This window comes from Oryctolagus cuniculus, chromosome 8 (assembly GCF_964237555.1).
Source record: "Oryctolagus cuniculus chromosome 8, mOryCun1.1, whole genome shotgun sequence".
Classification (NCBI taxonomy): Eukaryota; Metazoa; Chordata; class Mammalia; order Lagomorpha; family Leporidae; genus Oryctolagus; species Oryctolagus cuniculus.
In genome coordinates, this window is record NC_091439.1 from 118,086,028 (window position 1) to 118,113,537 (window position 27,510).

Genomic DNA, 27,510 nt, shown 5'->3' on the forward strand with positions numbered 1-27,510 from the left:
GCACACGCACGGCACACGGACTCCCGTGTGCCATGGCTAAAGCACTAGGCTGCTATACAAACTCCTCCTGGGCCTCACCGTCCCAGGCAGGGGACCACGGGGTGGCTGTGGCCTCTCTGGGTGGCCAGGGAGGCTGCAAGCTCGCAGGGAAAGTCGCCACGATGCTGCCTGGAGACCCACAGAGGAGCAGAGCTGGGGGTGGGCGGGTCAACGCGGTTCCCAGAGCTACGCACCTGACCACTGGCCACCGGCCTTGCTGCCGACTGGACCGCATGGCACAAATAAATAATTCATATTTCAGAACAGGTCCTTAATTAGAAAAAAACTTACAAGACTTCACCTCAACCAGGGCAAGGGGGTGTCCATAGGACCCCCCACCCCACCCCACGTCAGGGCAGGGAAGTGGGGGGCTCTGCTCTCAGGACCCCCACCCCACCCCATATCAGGGCAGGGGAAGTGGGGGGCTCTGCTCTCAGGACCCCCACCCCACCCCATATCAGGGCAGGGGATGTGGGGGGCTCTGCTCTCAGGACCCCCACCCCACCACACGTCAGGGCAGGGGAAGTGAGGGTCTCTGCTCTCAGGACCCCCATCCCACGCCATATCAGGGCAGGGGAAGTGAGGGGCTCTGCTCTCAGGACCCCCACCCCACCCCCACATCAGTGCAGGGAAGTGGGAGGCTCTGCTCACAGGACCCCAACTCCACCCCCACGCCAGGGCAGGGAAGTGGGGGGCTCTGCTCACAGGACCCCCACCCCACGTCAGGGCAGGGAAGTGGGGGGCTCTGCTCTCAGGACGCCCCCCACCCCACGTCAGGGCAGGGAAGTGGGGTCTCAAGGCTCCCTCAGGAAGGCAGTTACCCCAAGATGTCTTCATACCATTTGCCACCAGATGGCACTGTTCTACAAATGGTTTCCAGCTTCGGGACACTGGGGAATTTTGCTAAGGGTAACAAGCCTATTACTTCCTTGGGTTAATTCTTTCCAACTGAGACACGGATGGCGTCTCAAAGCACAAGACGTGCACATGAGACCAAGTGCTCCATGGCACTCGCCACGTGAGGATCAGACACGGCTCCCCAGCAGCCACCACAGCACCACGTCCTCGCGCAGCCCTCCGCCCTCCTTGGTGCCCAATGCGGCCAACGCGGGCCAAGCTCGGACGCCAGCCGACGGTCAGGATCGAGCTCCTGAAGACACTGCGGCGACCTCCGTGTTAATGCTACACACAGCAAGTTAGTGTCCACATAGAACCAGACGGTGTGCACGGCTCCATAGGCTGGGGGTCCTCGCGGGCAGAGCTCCCCGAGCCCGCCGCCCTCGTCCGCGGGGGTCCCGCTGCCCGGCGCGGGCAGCTACGGCCTCTTCTTCTGCAGCACCTGGCCGTTGGTCCTTTCTGGCCGGCTGCTCTTGGCTGCCGGCTGCGCGAAGTTCCAGTCCACCGGGTTGAGGAGCTGCTGCGTCTTCTTGTGGGTCCAGTACGGGTTCAGGACGAGCGTGAGCAGGGCCAGCCCCACGAGGAAGAGTGCGAAGTGGGGCAGGTACAGGCTGCCGACGAGGCCGTCCCAGTGCCAGAAGCACACCCACCACATGTGGTAGGTGAGCACCATGCGGCAGTGGAACATGTGGATCATCAGCCACTGATTGAGCTTCCAGAACAGGGAGTCCGACCAGCCGGCCTGCGGGACACAAAGCGCACGTCAGTCCTCCTGCCCAGCCCCCGAGCTCCCGCCACCTGATCTCCCCAACACAGGTTTCCTTCAGGGCCACAGGGCCTTCCTGCCCCCGCTCGGCCCGCACCGAAGAGGGGCTGTGCGTGCGGAGCGCTGGGGCCGGCAGGTAGCCTGGGCCGTGTGTGCAGAGCCCTGGGGCCGGCGGGTGGCCTGGGCCGTGTGTGCAGAGCCCTGGGGCCGGCAGGTAGCCTGGGCCGTGTGTGCAGAGCCCCGGGCCGTGCTTTCCTCAATGTCCGTTCCTGAGAGCAAGATCAGTCCTGCCCCCCAGCGCCTTCTGTCCTGACAGCACATGCAGGAAACAGCACTGCTTCCTTAGCCGAACCTGCAGCCATGTCACAAGCCCTGAGCAGACGCTGGGAGAAGAGGCTGCCGACGCACAGAACCTCCTGTGTGCCTGCCGCCCCGTGCCAGCAGGACACAGGCCAAAGGACTGGCCTCAGGGCCACGCTGAGTCTGCACTACCACTGGTTTCAGCAGTCACGGCTAACGCCGAGCGGGGGACCAGCCGCACCCGACCACGGGCCTGTCCAGTGGCTACAGACCAAAGGCCTCGTCCTCGGCCTCTGACTGTAACTGAGTGCCGAGCCCTGGGCAGCTCTTTCCCGGGACAGGGACAGGGACAGGGGCAATGCCCCACACTGGCTGAAGGGAATCCAGCAGTGAGAGACCGGGGCTCGGGAGCCTGGAACACGAGTCAGGAAGCGGGGTGCGACAGCCAGGTTCGTCAGGGGCCACACGGGGATTGCACGGAAGAGCTGCGGAGGCTGTGTCCTGGGGAAGGCACGGCCACCCCCGCTGACCGTCACTGAGTCCACATCACTCATCAGCAGGGGAAAGCAAATCAAAACCCCCAGACCTACTCCAGTCAGACCAGCTGTTATCTGAAAGACTGAGTGCTGGAGAGTGTGGCGAGGGAGTCCTGCACGCCATGGGTGGGGGTATCCGTGAGTGTGGCCAGCGTGGCGAGGGAGTCCTGCTCGCCGTGGGCGGGGGCGTCCGTGAGTGTGGCCAGTGTGGCGAGGGAGTCCTGCACGCCGTGGGCGGGGGTGTCCGTGAGCGTGGCCAGCATGGCTAGGGAGTCCTGCACGCTGTGGGCGGGGGTATCCGTGAGTGTGGCCAGCGTGGCGAGGGAGTCCTGCACGCCGTGGGCGGGGGTGTCCGTGAACGTGGCCAGTGTGGCGAGGGAGTCCTGCACGCTGTGGGCGGGGGTGTCCATGACCATGGCCAGCTTGGCGAGGGAGTCCTGCACGCTGTGGGCGGGGGCGTCCGTGAGCATGGCCAGTGTGGCGAGGGAGTCCTGCACACTGTGGGCGGGGGTGTCCATGACCATGGCCAGCGTGGCGAGGGAGCCCTGCACACTGTGGGCGGGGGCGTCCGTGAGCGTGGCCAGTGTGGAAAATAGCACATGGCGCCTGCAAAACCAGCAACTACGGAAGCCGGTCCACGTGACCCAGCAATCCCACTCCTGGGTGTAAACTCTGGGCCAGAAACCTGCACCGTCACTCGTGTTCACAAGTCAACAAACAGAGCAGCCTAAGTGGGCGCCCACTGATGCATGGCTAAGCTAACACAGTGCACACCCACGATGGTTTGGGATAGCGCTCAGCCACACAAGGACGGAATCATGCCACGTCACGTGGAACAACACGCATGGAGCTGCAGGTGGCCACGTAAGTGAAATAGCTGAGAACAGAAGGGCCGATGCCCTGGGTCACAGGCGTATGTGGAGCCCAAGAGCATGAGTCCCACAGGCGCTGCCACAGAACGGCGTTGGCGGAGGCCGGGCAGCTGAGCGGGGTGGGCGGGGTTGACAGACGGGCGCGGAGTGGCGGCTGCACAGGACTGAGCCACTGCCCCACGGTGCAGATTCTGCACGCGTGCCGTGCACATCTCAGACAAACTAGAAGGGAGGATTCTGAACGTCTCCCTGACACAGACAGGCTAAGTGTGGAGGGGAGAGCCGTCCGTCCTGATTGGCGCTGTGCGACAGTCACACAGCAGCCCAAAGAGGGACATTTCATGTCAGCTGAGAGAGTGGAGAAAGCAGTCAGCCCTCACAATACAACAGAATGTGCACACAGCTCTAACCAGAAGGGCAAACACGCCACGGAACCGATGCCTGAAGGGATGGCCTCAGAAATGTATCCAACAGGAGTGGCGGGCGCTGTGGGGCAGCTGTGAGCCACAGCTGGGCTGCCCGTGGCCCTGTGGGAGCACAGCTGAGGGGCTGCCCGTGGCCCTGTGGGAGCACAGCTGCGGGGCTGCCCGTGGCCCTGTGGGAACACAGCTGCGGGGCTGCCCGTGGCCCTGTGGGAACACAGCTGCGGGACTGCCCGTGGCCCTGTGGGAGCACAGCTGGTGGACTGCCCCCGGCCCTGTGGGAGCACAGCTGCTGGGCTGCCCGTGGCCCTGTGGGAGCACAGCTGCTGGGCTGCCCCTGGCCCTGTGGGAACACAGCTGCGGGGCTGCCCGTGGCCCTGTGGAGCACCACAGGGACTCAGCGTTTCATCCCTCCCCCCCAGCACCCTGCTCACGCGGCCTGGGAGCGGGAGGCACGCAGGATGTCTCAGGTGTTGGGCCCCTGCCACCCACGTGGCAGAGGTGGATGTGTGCTGGGCTGGTGCTGCCCTGACGCGGCACTGGCTGCTGTGGGCATCTGGGGAGTGAGCCAGATGACAGGAGGCCTCTCTGTCTCTCTGTTGCTCTGCCTTTCAAGTGAATGAAAAACAATAAATACTTAAAGGTACACAGGAAAAACAGACTAAAAAAAGACCCCAAAGAAATTAACTGTGATTTGAAAAACTGAGTTTCCCTAAAAATAACTTCATAAAAATCTGATTTTTTCAGGGCCTGTGTTGTGACACAGCAGGTAAAGCTGCTGCCCGCCAAGGCTGGCATCGCATCCGGGTGCCAGCTCATGTTCTGGCTGCTCCACTTCCCATCCAGCTCCCTGCCAGTGGCCTGGGAAAGCAGCAGAAGATGGACCAAGTGCTTGAGCCCCTGCACCCACATAGGAGACCCCAATGGAGCTCCTGGTTCCTGGCTCCAGACTGGCCCAGCCCCAGACCTTGCAGCCATTAGAGGAGTGAACCAAAGGATGGAAGATCTGTCTCTCTCTCTCCCCTCTTCCTTTCCTTCCTTTCTCTCCAACTCTCTCCAATAAATACATCTTTAACATTTGACTTCTCTGCCACACTGCACTACTGATGCTGGTGCTAAGGACGTGACCTGTACACACACCTGCTCTGCACTGCACCAGTGTGCCCCAGCCCGATGGCGGTGCCCGGGGGGGATCAGCGCAGGCTGCGGGTGGTCTCCACGATGAGACTGGTGTCCGTTCCAGACAAGGGAGGGATGGAGCTCGCCACCCACCCCGAGGACACGGCCACCAAACTCCCTCACCAGGAACAGAGGTGGCCTGCGCCTCGCGCCGGCCATGCAGCCTCCAGCAACTCATTTTAAATGGGTGAATAAATCCTCAGAACAAACAGAAACACACCTTGTATCTGCAGGTGCCAGGCCGGGGCCGGGAGGGGGACTGCCCAGACCAGAGACTCTGAGGACGTGAGGCTAAACCCAATGCTGTTTCTGCCGAGACACTGCACGGCCAGGCTGCGGGTCCCGTGGCTCCTCGGCCTGTCCACAGCCGAGGCCACGCAGGCAGCTGGTCCTCGGTTCACACTGCCTACAGTCCCGGGCGTCCTCTTTAAATCCCAAGTGGCCAAGTCTGGGCAGCAGAGGCCGAGGTCACTGCCAACCACCAGTCTCCAGGTCTGAGGGTGGTGCGGCAGGACCAGGCTGGGCACAGGTGCGTCCTCGTTGTCACGGCTTCCTCAGGCCCAGCAGAGTGGCCCCAGGGCTTGCTGCTTGGTGCAGGTGCCCAGCTATGCCCACCAGGGGCGCTCCTGACGGGCGCGGCTGGGGGCAAACGTGTGAGTTCCAAGTCTAAAGACGTTGCTATTCTCTACTTCCGTCCTCTGCTTGTTCATCTTTAAGAAGACACTGTTCATTTTATTAGAAAGGCAGAGACACTGTCCAGCTTCTTAAAAAATGGAACATACACATCGGGAAGTGAAAACCACGGGCGCATGCAGAAGACGGCAACCACGCGGGCCCAGAGTGACCGCCACAGCCAGGCGGCCCGCGGCTGCCCGCTCACCCCGAACATCTCCCCAGGACGAGCACAGCCCCTTGTGGAAAAGTGAAGTCGATTGACTGCCACAAAAAAATCAAGTTGAGGGGCTGGTGCTGTGGCGTAGTGAGCTGAGCCTCCATCTGTGGAGCCGGCATCCCACGTGGGCGCCAGTGCAAATCCCCGCTGCTCCACTTCCGGTCCAGCTCTCTGCTGTGGCCTGGGAAAGCAGCAGAAGATGGCCCAAGTGCTCGGGCCCTGCACCCACGTGGGAGAGCTGGAAGAAGCTCCTGGCTCCTGGCTTTGGATCGGCCCAGCTGCAGTCACTGTGGCCATTTGGGGAGTGAACCAGCAGGTGGAAGACCTCTCTGTCTCTCCGCCTCTCTGCTGTAACTCTGCCTCTCAAAAAAATAAATAAAATTTTTCAAAAAATTCAAGTTGAAACTTACAGGGAAATAGTTCACATATTCTTTGGAAAAGAATACCATAAATGTACTAGAAGAAAGCACAGGGAATAATTCTGGAATTGTTGAGTGGGTAGTGGCTTTCTGAATATTATGTTCGAAGTCAAGAATCTCAGAAATAAAACCTGAGCTCCTAAGTGAAAAGGAAAGCTGGAAGAATGCGTGGCGAAACACTTTGAAGTCTTCAAACCAGCAGAGAAAGCCCCACCCACCAACTGAACAGGGGCGGGCCCAGGTGCAGGGCCAGCACAGCCCCCACGTTCCTGACACACGGGCCTGGGTGCAGGGCCAGCACAGCCCCCACCACGTTCCTGACACACGGGCCCGGGTGCGGGGTGAGAGCAGTCCCCACGTTCCTGACACACGGGCCTGGGTGCAGGGCCAGCACAGCCCCCACCACGTTCCTGACACACGGGCCCGGGTGCAGGGTGAGAGCAGTCCCCACGTTCCTGACACACGGGCCTGGGTGCAGGGCCAGCACAGCCCCCACCACGTTCCTGACACACGGGCCTGGGTGCAGGGTGAGAGCAGCCCCCACGTTCCTGACACACGGGCCCGGGTGCAGGGCCAGCACAGCCCCCACGTTCCTGACACACGGGCCTGGGTGCAGGGTGAGAGCAGCCCCCACGTTCCTGACACACGGGCCCGGGTGCAGGGCCAGCACAGCCCCCACGTTCCTGACACACGGGCCTGGGTGCAGGGTGAGAGCAGCCCCCACGTTCCTGACACACGGGCCCGGGTGCAGGGCCAGCGCAGCCCCCACGTTCCTGACACACGGGCCTGGGTGCGGGGTGAGAGCAGTCCCCACGTTCCTGACACACGGGCCTGGGTGCAGGGCCAGCGCAGCCCCCACGTTCCTGACACACGGGCCTGGGTGCGGGGTGAGAGCAGTCCCCACGTTCCTGACACACGGGCCCGGGTGCAGGGTGAGAGCAGTCCCCACGTTCCTGACACACGGGCCTGGGTGCAGGGCCAGCGCAGCCCCCACGTTCCTGACACACGGGCCTGGGTGCGGGGTGAGAGCAGCCCCCACGTTCCTGACACACGGGCCTGGGTGCGGGGTGAGAGCAGTCCCCACGTTCCTGACACATGGGCCCGGGTGCAGGGTGAGAGCAGTCCCCACGTTCCTGACACACGGGCCCGGGTGCAGGGTGAGAGCAGTCCCCACGTTCCTGACACACGGGCCCGGGTGCAGGGCCAGCGCAGCCCCCACATTCCTGACACACGGGCCTGGGTGCAGGGTGAGAGCAGTCCCCGCCACGTTCCTGACACACGGGCGAACGCTCCACTCCTGAAAACAAAACTGGCTTCTCTCCTGCTCAGCTGGCAGCAAGCTGAGCGGCCTGGAAACCAGCCTTCACTCACACCCTGCCCTCTGCACAGCTCCCAGCCAGATACACCCCGAGCACACCCCGAAGGCTGGCATGCGCCCCAAGAACAAATCAGAAGGGTGGGAAGACACACGCACAGCACAGGCTCCGGGAGGAAGGCAGGCACCACTGCACGAGGCTCTCCCAAGGGGGCTGCGCTGCAGACCCCCAGGGATGCAAATGAACCGCGAGAAACAGCGTGCGGCCAAGGACGCACACACCCAGGGGCCCACACGGCCTCACGGGTGGCCAGGAAGCTTCCCCTCGCCCCTCTCTGCCCGCCTGCGCCACTCCCACCCCCACAGGAGGAGCGGCGTCTGCGGTTTCTATTTAAACGTTCTCTGCTCATCCCAATAGGAATCAGTTTCCTTTTTAAATGTACACGGAACCCAGCCATCTGCTGGGGGCGCTCCTTGCAGAGAGGAGGTGGGAAGGGTCCCTGTCGCCATCACCTGGCTCTGGGGGGGCGGGGGGAGACCTGCCCTCCTCTAGAAGCCTCTCTGACAATGCGCACGCCCTGCCCCCGGCAGGTTCCGACCAAGGGGAACAGCACGGGGCAGCGGGCGTCCTGGGCTGGGGGCAGGGCTGGTTTCTACCCAAGACCCTGGGTAGCCACAGATGACCCAGCACACGTCTGCAATGGACTCCACAGCAACAGGGCGCCATGGACAGCGGAAAGTCAGCGCCCGCGTCCAGCGGCGTCCGTGCGTGCCGGGCGTGCACGCAGCACAGGTGCTGCCAGGAACTGCCCCTCACCTGGGGGCCTGCTGGGGACACGGGCGCCAGGCCCAGCTCCACCAGGAAGCAGCCGCCCGCAGTCAGCCACGTGGCGGCCTCGGCAGCTCTCTGGTCTGCTCACCACCACCCGACACCTCGACAGCTCGCTGAGGTGCAGGCACTGGCCCATGGCCTCAGCTTCCTTTCACTGGCCGCTCCCTCACACGTCACGGACATTCACGGACCAGGGGCGGGCGCTGTGCCGCAGCAGGTTAGGCTGCACCACTGCCCATCCAGCGCCCTGCCAGTGCGCCTGGGGAAGCAGGAGGATGGCCCAGGGCCTGGAGCACCCACGTGCGAGACCAGGGCGCAGTCCCAAGCTCTTGGCTTTGAGGGCACTGCAGCAATGCAGGGAGTGAACCAGTGGCTGGGAGTTCTCTCTGGCTCTGTCTCATGCTCGCTTCCTGTCACTCCGCCTTTCAAATAATAAATCAATCTTTAAAAAATTTCACAAAATAAAGAGCACTTCCCCACGACTTTCGTCACTGAAAGTGTTCTTAGATACCAACACTCGCATCAGAGACCATAATGACCTCGCGCTGAAGACACCCAACACCACGAGAGCCAAGAGCTGGCTCCTGGTGTGGGGTTCCTGGTGTGGGGTTCCTGGTGTGGGGCTCCTGGTGTGGGGTTCCAGGTGTGGGGCTCCTGGTGTGGGGTTCCAGGTGTGGGGCTCTGATGTGGGGCTCCAGGTGTGGGGTTCCTGGTGTGGGGGCTCCAGGTGTGGGGTTCCTGGTGTGGGGCTCCCGGTGTGGGGGCTCCAGGTGTGGGGCTCCTGGTGTGGGGCTCCCGGTGTGGGGATCCTGGTGTGGGGCTCCTGGTGTGGGGTTCCTGGTGTGGGGTTCCTGGTGTGGGGCTCCTGGTGTGGGGTTCCAGGTGTGGGGCTCTGATGTGGGGCTCCAGGTGTGGGGTTCCTGGTGTGGGGCTCCCGGTGTGGGGGCTCCAGGTGTGGGGCTCCTGGTGTGGGGCTCCCGGTGTGGGGATCCTGGTGTGGGGCTCCTGGTGTGGGGTTCCTGGTGTGGGGTTCCTGGTGTGGGGCTCCTGGTGTGGGGTTCCAGGTGTGGGGCTCTGATGTGGGGCTCCAGGTGTGGGGTTCCTGGTGTGGGGTTCCTGGTGTGGGGCTCCTGGTGTGGGGTTCCAGGTGTGGGGCTCTGATGTGGGGCTCCAGGTGTGGGGTTCCTGGTGTGGGGCTCCCGGTGTGGGGGCTCCAGGTGTGGGGCTCCTGGTGTGGGGCTCCCGGTGTGGGGATCCTGGTGTGGGGCTCCCGGTGTGGGGATCCTGGTGTGGGGCTCCAGGTGTGGGGTTCCTGGTGTGGGGTTCCTGGTGTGGGGTTCCTGGTGTGGGGTTCCTGGTGTGGGGGATCCAGGTGTGGGGCTCCAGGTGTGGGGTTCCTGGTGTGGGGTTCCTGGTGTGGGGCTCCTGGTGTGGGCTCCAGGTGTGGGGTTCCTGGTGTGGGGTTCCTGGTGTGGGGTTCCTGGTGTGGGCTCCAGGTGTGGGGGCTCCAGGTGTGGGGCTCCTGGTGGGGGGCTCCTGGTGTGGGGCTCCAGGTGTGGGGGATCCTGGTGTGGGGCTCCTGGTGTGGGGCTCCTGGTGTGGGGCTCCAGGTGTGGGGTTCCTGGAGTGAGGACAGCCAGCAGCCAGGACGCACGCGGAGCCCGGGGCCTCACAGCCCCTGAGCACATCTCCAGGATGCTCAACTTGCTCAGGGAAAGGCAATGAAAATTTATTCTATTTGGTGCAAAAAGAAGACAAAAGTCAGAAATCCACACATGTGAGGATATTTAAAAAGTTTGCAGAAACGGCATTTTTTCTGAAAAAACTACTTGTGGATTTCAAAATTTTTCTGCACACAAACCTATTTTAACTTCAGTTTTCCACAAACTTATAAAAATTATTCATTGATTTGAGACACAGACACAGAGAAAGATGAGAGTGACAGAAAGTTCACACCCAAGTGCCCACAGTAGTGTGGAGTGGGCCAGGCAGAAGCCAGGAGCCAGGGCTCGGTCCAGGTCTCTTAGAGTGGCAGGGCCCACACTGGGCCATCACTGACGCCTCTCAGCACCTTCCCCAGCAGGGAGCTGGGACCAGGAGCCAGAAGCAGGGCTCAGAGCCAGGCACCACACCGGGGAGCCAGCAGCCACGCCAGTGCCTGCCCCTCCAAGAGCTTCTGGAAGGCCCTTGCATGAGTGTATACACACACACGTACACACACACACAACACACACAACACACACAACATACACACAACACATACAACATACAGACACACGACAAAGCACACACACACAACACACACATACACACTCACAACACACAAAGCCACACAGCTCTGTATGTCACTCATGCACATCCGGGCCCAGTGAGTCTGGCCACACTTATGCTCAAGGCTGCTCACGTCCGATCCTCTCCACCCATCCTGGGCTGCACCCCGCCCTGGCACAGCCTGCCCAAGTCAGACTCGGGACCACCTTCGGGGTCACCCCTTGCCCGCAGCCTGACAACACCCCGTGCAGCTCACCTCACTCACTCACCGTGACTCAGCCGGGCTGCGCCCCTCCTCCCAGGCCAGGCAGGGCCCAGCTGGGCCTCAACACCCCAACCGTGTCACAGGCACTCTGGCACCGACCGGGGTGGCCTTGTGAGATGTCGGCAAGGTTTCTCACTGAACCCTGGTCCCCATTTGGTCGGTGGGTGACGCCAGCTGGGGCTGCAGGAACGTGTGCACAGCCGATTGCCTCCTGGGCGCTTGTCCTCCCACCCAGCTGGGTCTGCAGGCAGGATGGCCTCTCACACGCACGGTTCCTCTCAAACCCTCCCACAGCGCCAGTAACTTCGCCCACCTGTGGGACTGCGTAAACATCACCACGTTTCTTACGGTTCACATAGAACTTGTGAACAGTGTCATGTGTCATGAAAGATGGCAAGAATCTACGCTAAGAAATAACTTTAAAAAAAGTTTAGGATGAAAATATTTTGACATCAAAATGACAATCAAGAGTACCTATGAAAGTCGGACAACTATAAAAAATACACTTTGAAAACAAAAAGGAGTGCGTTCCAGGCAAACCACAAGACCCCAATATTACCTGCCTCATTTGAAAACATAAAAGCAGGGTGGGAGCTGTAGCTCGGGAGGTTAAGCCACACCCTGTGACACCTGCGTCCCAGGTCGGAGCGCCAGGGGCCAAGTCCTGCGCTGCCTTCCCAGCCGCTCCCTGCCGACGTGCTTGGAGGCAGAAGACGACGGCTCCAGTGCCTGGGCACCCGTCCTCACTGGGAGACCCACGGCTCGGGTGTCCAGGCTCCTGTCCTCACTGGGAGACCCACGGCTCGAGTGTCCAGGCTCCCGTCCTCACTGGGAGACCACGGCTCGGGTGTCCAGGCTCCCGTCCTCACTGGGAGACCCACGGCTCGGGTGTCCAGGCTCCCGCCCTCACTGGGAGACCCACGGCTCGAGTGTCCAGGCTCCCACCCTCACTGGGAGACCCACGGCTTGGGTGTCCAGGCTCCCGCCCTCACTGGGAGACCCACGGCTTGGGTGTCCAGGCTCCCGCCCTCACTGGGAGACCCACGGCTCGGGTGTCCAGGCTCCCACCCTCACTGGGAGACCCAGAAGGAGTTCCTGGCTCCTGACTTCAGCGTGGCCAGCTCTGGCTGTTAAGGGCATTTGGAGACTGAACCAACAGATAGAGATCTCTCTCTTTCAAAAAAACAAAACAAAACAAAAAAGGAAAAGCAGAAAGAAAGAATGGCTTTTTAAGATCTACAAACATCACATCTTTAAAAAAAAAATAATAAAATAAAAAAAGGGGCCGGCTCTGTGGCACAGTGGCTTAAAGCCCTGGCCTGGAGCACTGGCATCCCATATGGGTGCCAGTTTGAGTCCCGGCTGCTCCTCTTCTGATCCAGCTCCCTGCTGTGGCCTGGGAAAGCAGTGGAAGATGGCCCAAGTGCTTGGGCCCTGCACCCACGTGGGAGACCCAGAGGAAGCTCCTGGCTCCTGGCTTTGGATCAACGCAGCTCTGGCCGTTGTGGCCAACTGGGGAGTGAACCAGCAGATGGAAGACCTCTCTCTCTGTCTCTACGTCTCTCTGTAACTCTGTCTTTCAAATAAATAAAATAAATCTTTAAAAAAAATAAAAATAAAAAAGATTTACAAACATCAAGTACTGAGTTGTAAAATCCACTGAGATTTCTTTTAAGGAACAGGAAGCCCTAAAAGATGTGAAATTAAGACAATAGCATTTAACCCTTCTCATGAACACGCATGCTGTGGCACAGCCTGCCAATGACTCTGGCCCGGCCGGGCTGTCCTGGCCACTGACCAGCGCGCAGGACACACCCACTTACGCTGTGGCACAGCCTGCCAATGACTCTGGCACGGCCGGGGCCATCCTGGCCACTGACCAGCGCGCAGGACACACCCACTTACGCTGTGGCACAGCCTGCCAATGACTCTGGCACGGCCGGGGCTGTCCTGACCACGGACCAGCGCGCAGGACACACCCACCTTTAAGAGCATCCAGGAAGTGCAGGTGAAGGGGGTGCTCATCTCCAGGAGCAGCGTGGTCATGGCCAGGTAGTGGCCAGCTCCGAGGTTGGTCACCAAGCCGAGAAACCCCAGGAAGGCAAAGAGATGGTGGACAACCAGGAACACGTCGAAGGTCCGGAAGAACAGGTTGGACAGGTGAACGGCGACGTTTTCAAAGAAGAAGAAGCCGGTGGCGGTTGTGATGTGAAACCAGCACCAGTCCTGCTGGCCGAGCGCTTTGTCCGCCTGCAGCACTGGGTCCCCCAGCAGAGCCCACAGGCCCGCGGCCGTGCTCTGGACACCAAAGACAGCACGTGTGGCTGCCAGGTCCCAGAAGACCTTCTCTCTGGCCACCAGAGACCGGTAGGTGGCGTTCAGGGAAGAGGACAGCTGGTGGCAGACCACGAAGACGCCCAGGTAGAAGACAAAGCCCGCGACCGCCAGCGTCGAGCGGATCTTCCAGGAGGCATAGTCCAGCTCAAAGACGCTCTCCAAGGGGCCCCCACTGCCGGCCGACGTCATTGTCCCACACTGCGCAGCTGCTCAGCCCCACGCTGTGTCCTGTCCAGGGAGCAGAGCCGGGGCAGCCGCGTCGGGGGTCTTCATCTACCCATCTTCAATCTGCAGAAGGCAGAGGCAGAAATGCGCTCAGTGCTGGCTGACAGAGCTGGGACACGCTGCTGCCCCAGCAACACAGAAACACGCTAACAAGGGCGAGCGTGCGGTGCAGGCCCTGTCACGCTGCTCGCGACACCTGCATCTCACACGGCAGTGCCTGGCTTTGGGCCCGGACCCAGCTCCCTGCTAATGTGCACCCTGGGAGGCCGCAGGTGATGGCCTGAGTTCTTGGGTTCCCGTGATGCGACTGCCGGAGCCAGGCTGAGTTCCAGGCTCCTGCCTTTGGCCTGGCCCAGCCCCAGCTCTTGAGCGCATTTGGGGAGCGAGCCAGCAGGTGGAAGATAACTGCTTCTCCGACTTTCAAATAAATAAACATAAAAAAGACTACATTTGGTGCCTTAGTCTTCTGCATTTACAGAGATACTCAAGCACAGCAAGATAACATCAACTGGTAGTACAGGAGGACCACATACAGTAAACTGAGGGCACAAGCCGAGGCGTGTGGCTGCCGTGGACATGGGGCCTGAACTCTAGCCACAGTCCACACGCTGGGTGCTCCCTTCACGTTTGGTGTCATGGGGAAAACAGAGTGGACCACACAGAATACACTCTGGTAAAGTGTCTTCCAGAACCGGAATGAGAACATCACCTCAGCCATTTACGAGCCACGTTCAACACAGTCCACGGCTCAAGGCCTTGTCAAGCTGGGCGTGTCTGGGTTAAAGCCCTGCTCTTCCGTGTACCGGTCACGTGGGCTCTGGACTTGGGCTCAGCTCCTCATACAGAAATCGGCAGGAGCGGCAGAGGAGGTAGCAGGCACCAAGGGACAGAAGCCAGGTCTGGCACGCGGTGCAGCCTGAGCACCCGATCCACAGGTCTGTAACGCCCCAGAATCTGACACTCGCTGAGCCCCAACAAGAGATCTCAGTGGCAAATGCTCATCTGACCTCATGGGGCGGAGCCATCAAAACACATGCTGTGACGCGTATTGTGTATTTAGTGTACTAAACGCTGCAAAATTACCCTCAGGCAACAGGTGTGAGGGGCGCTCAGTCATCCCCAAGGTACCTCCGCCTGTCCGTGCAAATGCTCCACCGCGCAACCGCGGACACTCAGCCTTCCAGGAAGGTGGCTCTCAGCCTGCAGGTGGGTGGGAGGAGCATCCAGCGGGCCAGCTGTCCTCACGGACAGCAGAGGCAGAGTGGGCCTCAGGCGCAGTGGTAACTGGCACAGTGTGAACCCACCGTCCTCAGCGCCCACCTGGGAGGAGCCCTGGACAGCCCGAGACCCGGCCACGCGTGCCGGCTGCAGAGCACGGCAGCAGGGGGCTCTGGTCCGTGGAATCCGCTCCCGTTCCACCCTCCTGGCGCCACACGGTTCCCGCCACGCTGAGAGGCACTTGCCAAGCGAAACCCCACCCCCAGATGAGAAAATCTTGACGGTTTCTCTAGCTCTCAGATGCGAGGTGCGACTTCTCACTTCAACCACGAGAAAAACACCCTGCCCTGATCGGCACACAACGACTTCACCCGAGTTCCAAACACACCTATCCTAACAACAGCGGCTGCCCCCAGACAGCGGCGCGACCCCCTGCGAGCGTCCCCACTCCAGACCTAAGCGAAGGGAAGGCAGTCAGCGAGCTCCCTCCCCCACAGCGTTCCCCACTCCAGACCTAAGGGAAGGGAAGGCAGTCAGCGAGCTCCCTCCCCCACAGCGTTCCCCACTCCAGACCTAAGCAAAGGGAAGGCAGTCAGCGAGCTTCCTCCCCCACAGCGTTCCCCACTCCAGACCTAAGCGAAGGGAAGGCAGTCAGCGAGCTCCCTCCCCCACCGCGTAGACGCCGAGTCTTCGTACGCTGCGCCCTGCACAGCTCAGCTATTCGCCATCAGCCCATTTTCCATTCCGACTGAAGTCTGACTTCCTCAAACTCCGCTGCCTGCACTCGACGGGGGTCCTTCTGCTTGTTTCACTCCAGTCATCACCCTACGCGTGTCCTGAGAACCCCTGTTCCTATTTCCTGCTGGTTCTTGGCTGGGACCCTGCAGGGGCTCCCCAAGGCTGCATTCCTGCCCCGCGCCCCAGCAGGCTGTGGGCGCCTCACTCCACACTGCAAGGACGCCCGTTCTCCTTGCCTCTGGGCTTCCCGAGGGGCTGTGCTGACCTCAGCTCTCAGCTCAGCTGCTGCAGACACCCTCCCAGGCTCAAGGGGCACCGACGCACCCTGCGTCCCCCCTCTGCTGTTCCTGCAGCGCCAAACCTCCACTGGACACCCAGCTGTCCCAGGGCCCAGGCCACACCTGCCCGTCCACCTCCACACGCCACTGCCCAAGAGAGCAGGCTGTCACGGACTGCTGCACACGTATGCAGACCCACACTCTGCCCAAGTGGCCACATTTGCCTAAATTTGCACTTTTTTGGTTTGCAAAAGGAACCTGTGAATGCCCAGGAGCCCCTGCACAGAGAGGAGCCCTGAGCTCAGAGGCCTGGCCTGCAGCTCCCACAGCCCCAGGGCGCACCTGCCCCTCACCTCCTCACTCCTCTTGTGAGTCAAGGGCAGGAGCACCCTCCACCCCCACTGGAGCCCGGGGCAGTGCTGGCCTGGCTGCTACCTGTGCAGCTTCAGCGAGCAGCGGCCGTGTCGGCTGCGGGTCACATAGCCCGAACCGAAGCTCTCTCAGCCAACAGAGTGAGCTCCGGGACCTGCTGCACAGGCGACTCCCGATCTGGCAGCGGGCACGCCACGAGGGACAGCCACAGAGGTCTGCTTCCCGTCTCAAGAGCACTACACTTGGAGACAGGCAAGCTCTAGGGCAGCTACCTGGTTGTGCATTCTGCCACCGTCCTGGACCTGGGCCGGCATGGTGGGGGTTTGGGGGTCTGCCCTGAGGCAGGCGTGACCTCCACTCCACCCAGGGCAGCACGCCCCACCGACCGCTGGCGAGGCTCCAGTGTACTTACACAACACACACACACTTCAGGGTTGGCCTGTGCCCACAGCATGTTTAACACTGCAGCAAGAGGCTGGCAAGAGCTCTTGGCTCAGGCTCCCTGTCTCAGTCACCCATCACCCTGCACTCCACAGGTCCAGCGCCAGCCGGGGAGGAGGGCGGCCTCACCGCCCGGCCCTGCACAGCGACCCAACACGACGGCCCGTGCTGCTGACACACAGATGCCCACAAGTCAGCCAGCAGCTTGGGGTTCCGGCTCCCATCTGGCCACGACTGCATCCCGACGCTCTTGGCCGAGCCACCCAGCTTCTACCTGGCCTCTGCCTTGACAGAGGAGGGTGACTGAACAGCTGGCCCCGGGCAGTGACTGAATCCGGCCTGCAGAAGCCAGAAGCTCCCGGTCAGCTGGGTGTGAGGCACCCCAGGGCACCGAACCAAGGGCTTAGTGGGTCCCCCTCTTGGTTTCACTGTTTAGAAGCTAAGACAACAAGTTTCTTGTAGTTGTGGGAATAAGTGGCACATACACATACAGCACAGTGGGGCATAAAGCTCCTACTATGTGCCAGAAACATTGACCTTGTTTGTCTAACTTCACAACACAGAGAATGGTTTCCAGGCCTCCTGGGCCCCGTTTGGAGATGACATCATCGACAGAGAGAGAGCCGCAGACAAGTTACCGACACAGCCAGGCAGAGCTGAGCCCGGTGAGCCTCCCTGCAGTCCAGGGCAGGCGGTAAACACAGACCCGGAAGCAGTCTCAGAATCCAATCTCAGCCTTCACACCTGCCACCAACTCCCCAGCTGCAATTCCACCCAGCAGCCCCTGGCCACGGCACTCCCCGTCACCCTGCGCACCCATCTCCGGTCTAACCTGCGACTGGGGGCCCATGGCGCTCCCCGTCACCCTGCCCACGCGTCTCCGGTCTAACCTGCGACTGGGGACCCACGGCGCTCCCTGTCACTCTGCTCACTCGTCTCTGGTCTAACCTGCGACTGGGGACCCACGGCGCTCCCCGTCACCCTGCGCACGCGTCTCCGGTCTAACCTGCGACTGGGGGCCCACGGCGCTCCCCGTCACCCTGCGCACGCGTCTCCGGTCTAACCTGCGACTGGGGGCCCACGGCGCTCCCCGTCACCCTGCGCACGCGTCTCCGGTCTAACCTGCGACTGGGGGCCCACGGCGCTCCCCGACACCCTGCGCACGCGTCTCCGGTCTAACCTGCGACTGGGGGCCCACGGCGCTCCCCGACACTCTGCGCACGCGTCTCCGGTCTAACCTGCGACTGGGGGCCCACGGCGCTCCCCGACACTCTGCACACGCGTCTCCGGTCTAACCTGCGACTGGGGCCCACGGCGCTCCCCGTCACCCTGTGCACGCGTCTCCGGTCTAACCTGCGACTGGGGACCCACGACGCTCCCCGTCACCCTGTGCACGCGTCTCCAGTCTAACCTGCGACTGGGGACCCACGGCGCTCCCCGTCACTCTGCGCACGCGTCTCCGGTCTAACCTACGACTGGGGGCTCCAAGTTTTCTGAGTGCCAATCAGCATCCTCCAGCCAGGGTGCAGGAGTGCGGCTCATCCCTCAACCGCCTGAGCTACGCGGGTGGAAGGCCAGGCCCTGCCCAGGACTGCAGATCCCGGGGGCCCTCCCTGGGTCAGTGCTACACTGGGAACCAACGCAGTTCACCCAGAGTCACAGACAGGCGGCCATGAGCAACAGCGGGCAGTGCAGACGGGCGTGGGAAGAGCCCCAGTTCTCCTTTTGCCTCTATTTCTGCTTCGCACCCCGACCACATCCCTCTCAGATTTGATGGACATAAGGGGACGCTGGGTCACCACCATTCCGCGCCTCGAGCCTGCGTGAGGACTTCCACAGGAAGTTGTAGGCAAAACCAGAGACCAAACGGCACAGTCTTATCACGCCCTTGCAACCCCGAAGGCTTCAACCGATCAGACCAGTGCTATAGGCACCAGGACCAGGAAAGCGAGTCTTGGAGGGCTGCCAGCCCAGCCCAGCCCAGCCCAGCCCAGCTCGGCGCAGCTCAGCTCAGCCCAGCTCAGCTTGGCCCAGTACAGCCCAGCCTGGTCCAGCTCAGTTCAGCCTAGTCTGGCTCAGCTTAGTGTGGCCTAGCTCAGCCCAGTGCAACCCAGCCCGGCCCAGCCCAGCTCAGCCCAGCTCGGCGCAGCTCAGCTCAGCCCAGCTCAGCTCGGCCCAGTGCAGCCCAGCCCGGCCCAGCCCGGCCCAGCTCAGTTCGGCCCAGCCCGGCTCAGCCCAGCTCAGCCCAGCTCAGCCCAGCCAGGCTCAGCCCAGCTCGGCTCAGCTCAGCGTGGCCCAGCTCAGCTCAGCTCAGTGCAGCCCAGTGCAGCCCAGTGCAGCCCAGCCCGGCTCAGCCCAGTGCAGCCCAGCCCAGCTCAGCCTAGGTCAGCCTGGCCCATCTCAGCCTAGCTCGGCCCAGCCCAGCCAGGCTCAGTCCAGCTCAGTCCAGGTCAGCCTGGCCCAGCTCGGCCCAGCCCAGCCCAGTCCAGGGCTCCATGTCTGGACTCTGCAGACCTGCGTGGTCCTTGGGGAAAGCAGACCCGCCAGCCTCACTGGACGCTCTGTAAGAGGCAGCGGTTTAACCACGCATTGCAGCAGACTGTGCCTTCTGACAATGAAAACGCGAACCCGTGGGTGAGAACGAGTCCACAGCTGCAGCGGGCCCGGGCCGTGTCCTGCGTGCCCCAGTTCCTGCTGCTCGCCGGGGGCCAGCCCATGGACACCAGCACCGTGCTGGGTGCTCCGCGTATTTCACCCAGCCCCGAGTGCACGGGAGGATGGACGCTGTTTCCTCAGCACCCGCACTCCCTGCTCAGCGCAGAGGGCCCCGGACGGCTCAGCCCAGTGACAGGCGCACCACCCAGAGAGCTCTGAGGTTCACCCACCTGCTCTCCCCCCAGCAGGGAGAGAGAAAGCTCCCAAGGCGGGGCTTCCCGGCAGGGACCGGCAAGTGGCGCCCACAGGGCAACCTCCAGTCCGCCTTCCTCTCCCGCACTCCGTTTCTCTCTGGCACGGGGGGGCCCCCTGGGAACGAGTTCAACAGGACGTGACAGGGACAGTGTGCTTCTACCATGTCGACAGTTCCTAAAAACCCTTCCGGAGTTAAAGGACACAAAACTAAAAACATGCACTCCTCCTGGGAGGCTCCGGGCACCACCATCGCGCCTTGGTGCCTGCTGGGTCTGAGATAAACAGAAGCCACCAGCGCCTGGGGGCTGTTTCTCTCCCCCCACGGGTCCTCTGGCACAGCCCAGGGCCCTAACCGGATTTATCCAGTTTGCTGCTGAAACAGGCTGCGGCGAACACCTCGGAGGCCAGCTAGGGCATCTCTGGAATTCTTCTAGGGGAGCAGCCACAGCTCCCAGGGCCCGCCACGGCCAGGCAGGTGCAGGGCAGCTGGGTGGGGCAGGGGCTGTCCCCAGCCCTGACCCACAGACGTCCTTCCTCACAGCGCTCCTGACAAGTTGTAAGCAGTCAGGTCAGTAAGCTGACCTGACCCAGCACCTGTCACCCCCACCCCCGGCCGACTTGACCCAGTGCCTGTCACCCCCACCCCCGGCCGACTTGACCCAGTGCCTGTCACCCCCACCCCTTGCTGACCTGACCCAGCGCCTGTCACCCCCACCCCCGGCTGACCTGACCCAGTGCTGGTCACCCCCACCCCCTGTTGACCCGACCCAGCACCTGTCACCCCCACCCCCTGCTGAACTGACCCAGCGACTGTCACCCCCACTCCCCGCTGAACTGTCACCCCCTCACACCCCTCGCTGACTTGACCCAGCGCCTGTCACCCCCACCCCCGGCCGACCTGACCCAGTGCCTGTCACCCCCACCCCCTGCTGACCTGACCCAGTGCCTGTCCTCCACCCCTGGCTGACCTGACCCAGTGCTGGTCACCCCCACCCCCGGCTGACCTGACCCAGTGCCTGTCACCCCCACCCCCTGCCGACCTGACCCAGCGACTGTCACCCCCACTCCCCGCTGACCTGTCACCCCCCACACCTCCCGCTGACCTGACCCAGCGCCTGTCTCCCACCCCCTGCTGACCTGACCCAGTGCTGGTCACCCCCACCCCTGGCAGACCCGACCCAGCACCTGTCTCCCACCCCTGGCAGACCTGACCCAGCGCCTGTCTCCCACCCCTGGCTGACCTGACCCAGCGCCTGTCCCCCCACCCCCTGCTGACCTGACTCAGCTCTGTCCCCTGCAGCCCCAGATGACAGCGGAAGCCACACCCGTCTCCTGTGTCCTGGAAGGAGGCCTCCCCAGCCTCACCAGCACACAGGTGTGCGCCCATACAGCAGAGGGAGCCAGGGACAGAGCGACATGCCGCCTCATCAGCTGGTCCCCCTCCTCTGTCCTGCCAGTCGGCGCCCACCGGGACCTCCCACGCCCCTACACAAGCTCGCGCGGCTCGGCGCGTCCCGTCCAGGGTTCAGCACGGTCGGGGGGCTTCCAGCTCACAACGGAGGGGGCCGCCGGGGACCTGGACCGAGCCCCAACTCCGCCCTCGCCGGGGCTCCCCGCGCCCCCTCCCACACCCCGCCCCCGCCTGCGAGGCCACTGCCCTCGGACCCGACTGCCCCGCGGGCTCCTCACCTGCGCTGGCGCCCCTAGCCTGCGTCCCGACGCCCAGGGGACCCCCACAGGCCGCCGGCGTCACGGACGGCACAGGCGCGCGCACGACTCGCCGGCCGCAAGCACGCCCCGCGCACACGCACGCGCACGCGCACAGGGGCGTGGCGGCGGCCGCCCAGACCGGACGAGACCACGACGGGCGCGGGGGGATCGCGGGACGTACCACGGGCGGGGGGTGGGCGCCTGGCGGCGGCAGGCCGGAAGGAGCTCCGGCCGCGTGGACGCCGGGTTCCCGTCTAGGCAGTGAGGACGCGGCCATTGCGCCTCCCAGCCGCATGGGCCCCGGGACACCCGCCCGCGGATTCCCCCCCAGAGACGCCGCCAAGTGCCCCCGTTAGGCGCGCGGCCGGCGGGACTGGTCGCGGCAGAGCGGGCCGGGGAGACTGTGGTCGCGGCCGAGCGCGGCAGGGCTCCAGGCTCCATCCCGGAGCTCGCACCCCGCGCGGGCAGCCCCTCAGGGACTGCGGCGGGCCACTTCGGGGCGCTGAGGCGTCCGCTCCTGCGAAATGCGCCCCGGCGCTGACCCGGGGCCTCCGCGGAGGACGAGGGCCTGGGGCCGCGAGCTCGTGGTCGGGGCTGGCGGCCTCAGGACCCCGCGGGCCCAGTGCGGCTGCGGCTGCCACGGATCCACGTCCAGCCTGGGCCCGGTACTCCCGCGGACGCCTCTGTCGTCCAGCCTGGGCCCGGTGCCCCCGCGGCCCTCGGGAGGGTTTTCTCAGTTGAGCTGGGAGCCACAGGCCCTGGGCGCCTGCTGTCTCTAGCACAGGGCGCTGTTCTGCCCAGGAAGCCACAGGGTCCGCGCCGCCCCTGTGGGGTTCAGCCCGACGCCAGCTCCCCCTCTGCTCACAGCCAAGGCAGGCTTTCCCTGCCCACGCTGATCACGCACAGGGAGGCGGTCACAGCCACCCTGCCTGCACCGGGCACCGCGCACGGGGAGGCGGTCACGGCCACCCTGCCTGCACCGGGCACCTCGCACGGGGAGGCGGTCACGGCCACCCTGCCTGCACCAGGCGTCAGGCACAGTGGGGCGGTCACGGCCACCCTGCCTGCACCGGGCACCTCACACGGGGAGGCCACGGCCACCCTGCCTGCACCAGGCACCAGGCACAGTGGGGCGGTCACGGCCACCCTGCCTGCACCGGGCACCGCGCACGGGGAGGCGGTCACGGCCACCCTGCCTGCACCGGGCACCAGGCACAGTGGGGCGGTCACGGCCACCCTGCCTGCACCGGGCACCGCCCCAGACGCTCCCGGGAACGGGCTCACTCCTGGCTGCACTGGCTGCGGCACCACCATCTGCTTTTGGCAGAAGGAAAAGGAGCGTTCAGGGAGCTGGAGGCTCAGTCCCGTGTGCCCTCCGTGCCCCTGCCGAGGGGCGAAGCTGAGGTTTGAGATCCGGCGCGGCACAGTGTTTGAAGATGAGAATGAGGCTTCCGGGCAGAGGCCGGCGCAGACTCGGCCTTCTCTGCTGTCCCGGTCAGGGAGCGACTTGCTCACTGCAGCGTTCGGAGGTTTCAGGGAGATCCCAGTCCTCTGCCTGCTGCTCTCCCCTCAGCTCAGCAAAGTGGCAGCTCTCTGGGGGCTGGTGTGGTGCAGCCGTCTGCAATGCTGACATGCCACGGCTGTCAGTTCAAGTCCTGGCTGCCCTGCTCTGAGCCAGCTCCCTGCCAATGCGCCTGGGAAGGTAACAGAAGGTGGCCCAAGTGCTTGTGCCCTGCTACCCACGTGGGAGACCCGGATGGAGTTCTTGGTTCCTCTGTCTCTGTAACTCTGTATTTCAAATGCATAAAATAAGTATTTTAAAAATGACAGTTTGCAGAGGTTGTATCACAGAGTGGAAGGAGAAATTTCCTGATTTCTAAACCCATAGCGAGTGCCCCTGGTCCCGTGGTGGGAGCAGAGCGTGGCCGACACTGGGACAGGGTGAGGGCTGCTGGCAGCGGCTCGGTGGCCGACACTGGGACAGGGTGAGGGCTGCTGGCAGCGGCTCGGTGGCCGACACTGGGACAGGGTGAGGGCTGCTGGCAGCGGCTCGGTGGCCGACACTGGGACAGGGTGAGGGCTGCTGGCAGCGGCTCGGTGGCCGACACTGGGACAGGTCTATGGGCTGCTGGCAGCGGCTCGGTGGCCGACACTGGGACAGGTCTATGGGCTGCTGGCAGCGGCTCGGTGGCCGACACTGGGACAGGTCTATGGGCTGCTGGCAGCGGCTCGGTGGCCGACACTGGGACAGGTCTATGGGCTGCTGGCAGCGGCTCGGTGGCCGACACTGGGACAGGTCTATGGGCTGCTGGCAGCGGCTCGGTGGCCGACACTGGGACAGGGTGAGGGCTGCTGGCAGTGGCTCAGCAGTGAGCACCTGATGCTTGGGGGTCTGTGGCTCTCGGGCGTCAGGTGCTCAGCACCGGGGGCAAGGACCCTTCCTGACTGAACTCTGCTCACACGCCCCAGGCCATGGGGACAGATGTGGACCAGACTCGGCAAAACTCCTGCTGTCAGCTGAGGGAGACCCCCCCCCCACGCTCGGACCTGTCACGCTCGGTGTCTTCTGAGCTGGCCCGCCCGAAGCAGACCTGTGTGTCAGCTCCGGGGTTTCCTGGAGTCCTCTCCCACCCACGCCCCATCCGCCCTGCTCATAAACTGCCCTGGTCCTTGTTATGTTCAAAGCTGACCCAATCTCTCGCTCCCTGTAAAACCCACGTGAGCTCCAGTACCTGTATAAAGTCCGCCTGACTCCTCTTCGGCAAGTGCCGGAATGATTTCTTAACAACTGTGTCGAAAGTAAATCTAGGAAAAAAGTGGGTCCCAGAGAAATGTGCCACCGTACACACACTTCAGCTTCGGCGAGCCTTCGCCGTGTCCATGTTGGATTCTGAACAGCACGTCCTGCTGAAAACCTGAGGAATCTGCAGCCATAAAATGCACGCAGCGTGTATGGCCTGGATCCGAGGATGTGGCGCAGGGCCCTGACCGTCTTCCCAGCGCCCTTGCTCCCCCAGGATGCTGCTACTGCTGGCTGGGTGACCTCACGCAGGGGCGCAGCCTTTCTGAGCCACCCCCCCCCCCCCCGGCAGCGAGCTGAGGCCGGGGGCGGGGCTTCCCTGTGGGAGACCCTGACCCGGCGTGGATGATGGCCCTCAAGGAGTCCGTAGAGCTTGGGTGGCCAGAGGCTCTGCCAGCACAGCGGAGTGTGAGCGGCAGCCTGGCCAGAGGACGCTGACCTCAGAGCTCCCAGCACAGCGGAGTGTGAGCGGCAGCTTGGCCAGAGGACGCTGACCGCAGAGCTCCCAGGCAGGCTGTGTGGGGCAACTGGCAGTGTCCGGAGACACTTCTTGTCGTCCCTAGAGATGGTGGAGAGCAGGGAGCTGCTGCCCAACGTCCCACAGCAGAGAAGCGTCCAGCCCGAAATGTTAGCCGCGCACAGGCGAGACCCTCACCCGGAAAGGGAACCCTCTGCAGGTAACCCTAAGACCACACGGAGCGGGTCGCGGTGCTCTAGGGACGCCCAGCTCGCCTGCCCAGTGACGGCCTGGCGTGATGTCTGCGGTCAGGAACCTGGGGAACTCCGGTGCAGTGTTAAGAGACGCGAGCTTCATATCCGCAGAGTGTAATCGCCTGATTTCACCACAATTGCTATTTAAGGAACAGATCTACAAGCCCAGAATTCGTCTCCCCTCCCCCCAGACAACGCGCCATAAAACGAACCTGTAGGCACACTGGAATGTCAGAATGACACAAACTAGGCAGGCCCTGGCCGGGCGGTGAGAACTTACCAGAGAGTTTCCTTTCCAGACTTGTCTCCTAGGTGAGTTCAGACTTCGGGTCAGGCGGTCGGAAGTCACCAACAGTAGTCAAGAGACGAGATTCCAGGACGCGGCTTCTCCCTCTCCTTTAGCCAGACGCAAGTCCTGGGGAAGGGACGGGACTCCAGACACAGAGCTGAGATACAGCGCACCCAGTCTCAGCGCCACACCCACTTCCCAGAGAGCCAGGTGGAGCCAACTCTAATTCCAGCGAGGCCGCGGCCGGCCTGGTGCTCTTTAGCCAGGAGGTGTGAGTCAGTGGAGGCCAGCAGAGGGTGTCAGGACGCAGGCCTCCCCCGGGTGCAGCGCGGTCACTGTGCCTCCCACAGGCTGGGCCACGCAGCAGCGAGTGGCTCTGAGCAAAGCTGGCAGACTGGTGTTTCCTGTGTCACTGCAGGTGAGCAGGCCACCGGGCGCTGGGCAGGCCTGGGACATGGCAACCCCTGTGCTGCCCCACCGGGTGGGGTGTGGCTCACTCATCTCTAGCCAATGGCCTTGTGGCTCCGGCTCAAGTGTAAACGAGGCTTCTTCAGCTCTCTCTGCCTCTTGGTCTCCACCAATCAGCAGGAACCATGGAGCTCCATTAGCTGCGGACTTCCGGGCACACAGCAGATTTCTTGTCAATGTACTTGCAGGAAGTAAAATGGCTTGTGCTTAGGTTTAAAATCACCAAGGAAAGGAGATATTAACCTTGGGGGCGACCACCACTTCCAGGAAGCAGTAACAACCACGTCCACGGTGGTCGCTTGGTCGAGTGTTTCCTAAACAGCACTTTGGTACAGCGTGTGCTCAGGAAACAGTGATTAAAGGAGGAAGTCTAACCTACAGAACAGGCACGCGCGCTTTGGGACGCAGGGCGGAGAGAGTGTTCTGTAACAGAAGCACCCCCGGCTTAGTGGTACCGTTTATGTCACATATGCACAGGGTCACGCTTCTTTTTTTTGACAGGCAGAGTGGACAGTGAGAGAGAGAGAGACAGAGAGAAAGGTCTTACTTTGCCGTTGGTTCACCCTCCAATGGCCGCCGCAGCTGGCGCACCGCGCTGATCCTATGGTAGAAGCCAGGTGCTTCTCCTGGTCTCCCATGGGTGCAGGGCCCAAGCACTTGGGCCATCCTCCACTGCACTCCCTGGCCATAGCGAGAGCTGGCCTGGAAGAGGGGCAACCGGGACAGAATCCGGCGCCCCGACCGGGACTAGAACCTGGGGTGCCGGCGCCGCAAGGCGGAGGATTAGCCTAGTGAGCCGCGGCGCCGGCTCTGGGTCACGCTTCTTAACTTTCTGCATTTGAGTTTCTGTATTTTGTGCTGCTCTGACTTCTCGGGGCCTTGCCACTCCCCTGCCCCAGGGCTGGCAGGCCCCTGGAGATAGCAGATGCACCCCTGTCCACACCGACCGCCCCAGCCCCAGCCCCAGCCGGTGTGAGCTCGGCTTTATCTGGCTGTTCCACTGGGGAGCCACAGCCTCCACCCTGCCTCCCGCACTGGGCTGGGCAGCAGATGGGGCGGCCAGCACCCGGAGCCTGCTGCGAGGACTCCGCCTCTGTGCAAACCGGGTCAGCCAGCCCCTGCTCGCCAGTTGCTTCCCCCCAAAACCACAGCGAAGGTCCTGCCCACGCTGCCCGCGCTCCGCCTTGCCCTGTGGGGCAGCTAGAGTGTGACTTCCTCCTTCCTCAGCGCCCTTCTCACGACTTCACCTCCACAGTGCCAGGACGGATCCTGTCCCCCCGTCAGAAACGGACAGACAAGGAAACAGGGGCCACGCCGACCCAACTCGGCCGCCATCTCGCCCACAACCTGCGGGCGTTGTACACACGCACAGGAGAGACTGAGCGGCAGCTCCTGCTGAGTCCAGGACGGAAACCCGAAGACACGGTGGTCACCTGCTTCCTAGAAGGGATGAGAAATTCCGAGAGACGCTTGTGCAGAGCGCTCACCGAGAAGCAGCAGGACAGCCAGCCCCGGCCACCGCCCGGTGCACTGACAGTCGTGGAGGTCCCCAACTCCCCAGGGACCTGCACAGCTCCATGGTCGCTCCCCGAGTCGCGTATTCAGGTCCCAGCTGAGGGCTCCTGGGCTGAGGCCATTGCAGGCCTGCCCTGGTCACCACCCAGGCGTCCTGCCCCGAGGAGATTCCTGTAGGACACGAGGGGGTCCTGGGTGTCAGGTCTGCTTCTGTGCAGCCACTGTTGAGGTGGGTAGCCCAGGAGTGGCCGTGCAGCTGGGGGAGGGGCAGGCCCAGGAGTGGCCATGCAGCTGGGGGGAGGGGCAGGCCCAGGAGTGGCCATGCAGCTGGGGGAGGGGCAGGCCCAGGAGTAGCCATGCAGCTGGGGGAGGGGCAGGCCCAGGAGTGGCCATGCAGCTGGGGGGAGGGGTAGGTAGCCCAGGAGTGGTCATGTAGCTGGGGGAGGGGCAGGCCCAGGAGTAGCTGTGCCACCTTGGGGGGAGGGATGGGTAG

General features: G+C 63.0%; 1 protein-coding gene across 3 annotated transcripts; it reads right to left on the reverse strand.

Moving 5' to 3' along the window:
- Positions 1-1,040: 1,040 nt before the first annotated feature.
- CLN8 (CLN8 transmembrane ER and ERGIC protein) lies at positions 1,041-27,008 on the reverse strand. Of its 3 annotated transcripts, XM_051828967.2 has the most exons (4): positions 26,990-27,008; positions 25,026-25,160; positions 12,989-13,630; positions 1,041-1,678 (listed from the first exon to the last, which is right to left on the reverse strand). In XM_051828967.2, exons 3-4 carry the CDS (start codon positions 13,529-13,531, stop codon positions 1,355-1,357), a joined length of 867 nt encoding a protein of 288 aa, XP_051684927.2. In that variant the 5' UTR covers positions 13,532-13,630; positions 25,026-25,160; positions 26,990-27,008; the 3' UTR covers positions 1,041-1,354. The 3 variants fall into 3 exon arrangements, with proteins under 3 accessions (XP_051684927.2, XP_002724303.2, XP_051684926.2); XM_002724257.5 differs by lacking the exon at positions 26,990-27,008 and having other exon boundaries at positions 25,026-25,546; XM_051828966.2 differs by lacking the exons at positions 25,026-25,160; positions 26,990-27,008 and adding an exon at positions 21,214-21,368.
- Positions 27,009-27,510: the final 502 nt, after the last annotated feature.

Excerpts from the sequence above, each read along its gene's own strand:
- CLN8 (XM_051828967.2), bottom strand. The coding sequence starts at position 13,531 with ATGACGTCGGCCGGCAGTGGGGGCCCCTTGGAGAGCGTCTTTGAGCTG. Across the intron at positions 1,679-12,988 it reads CTTCCTGGATGCTCTTAAAG|GCCGGCTGGTCGGACTCCCT; the intron begins GTGGGTGTGTCC and ends TGTGTCCCGCAG.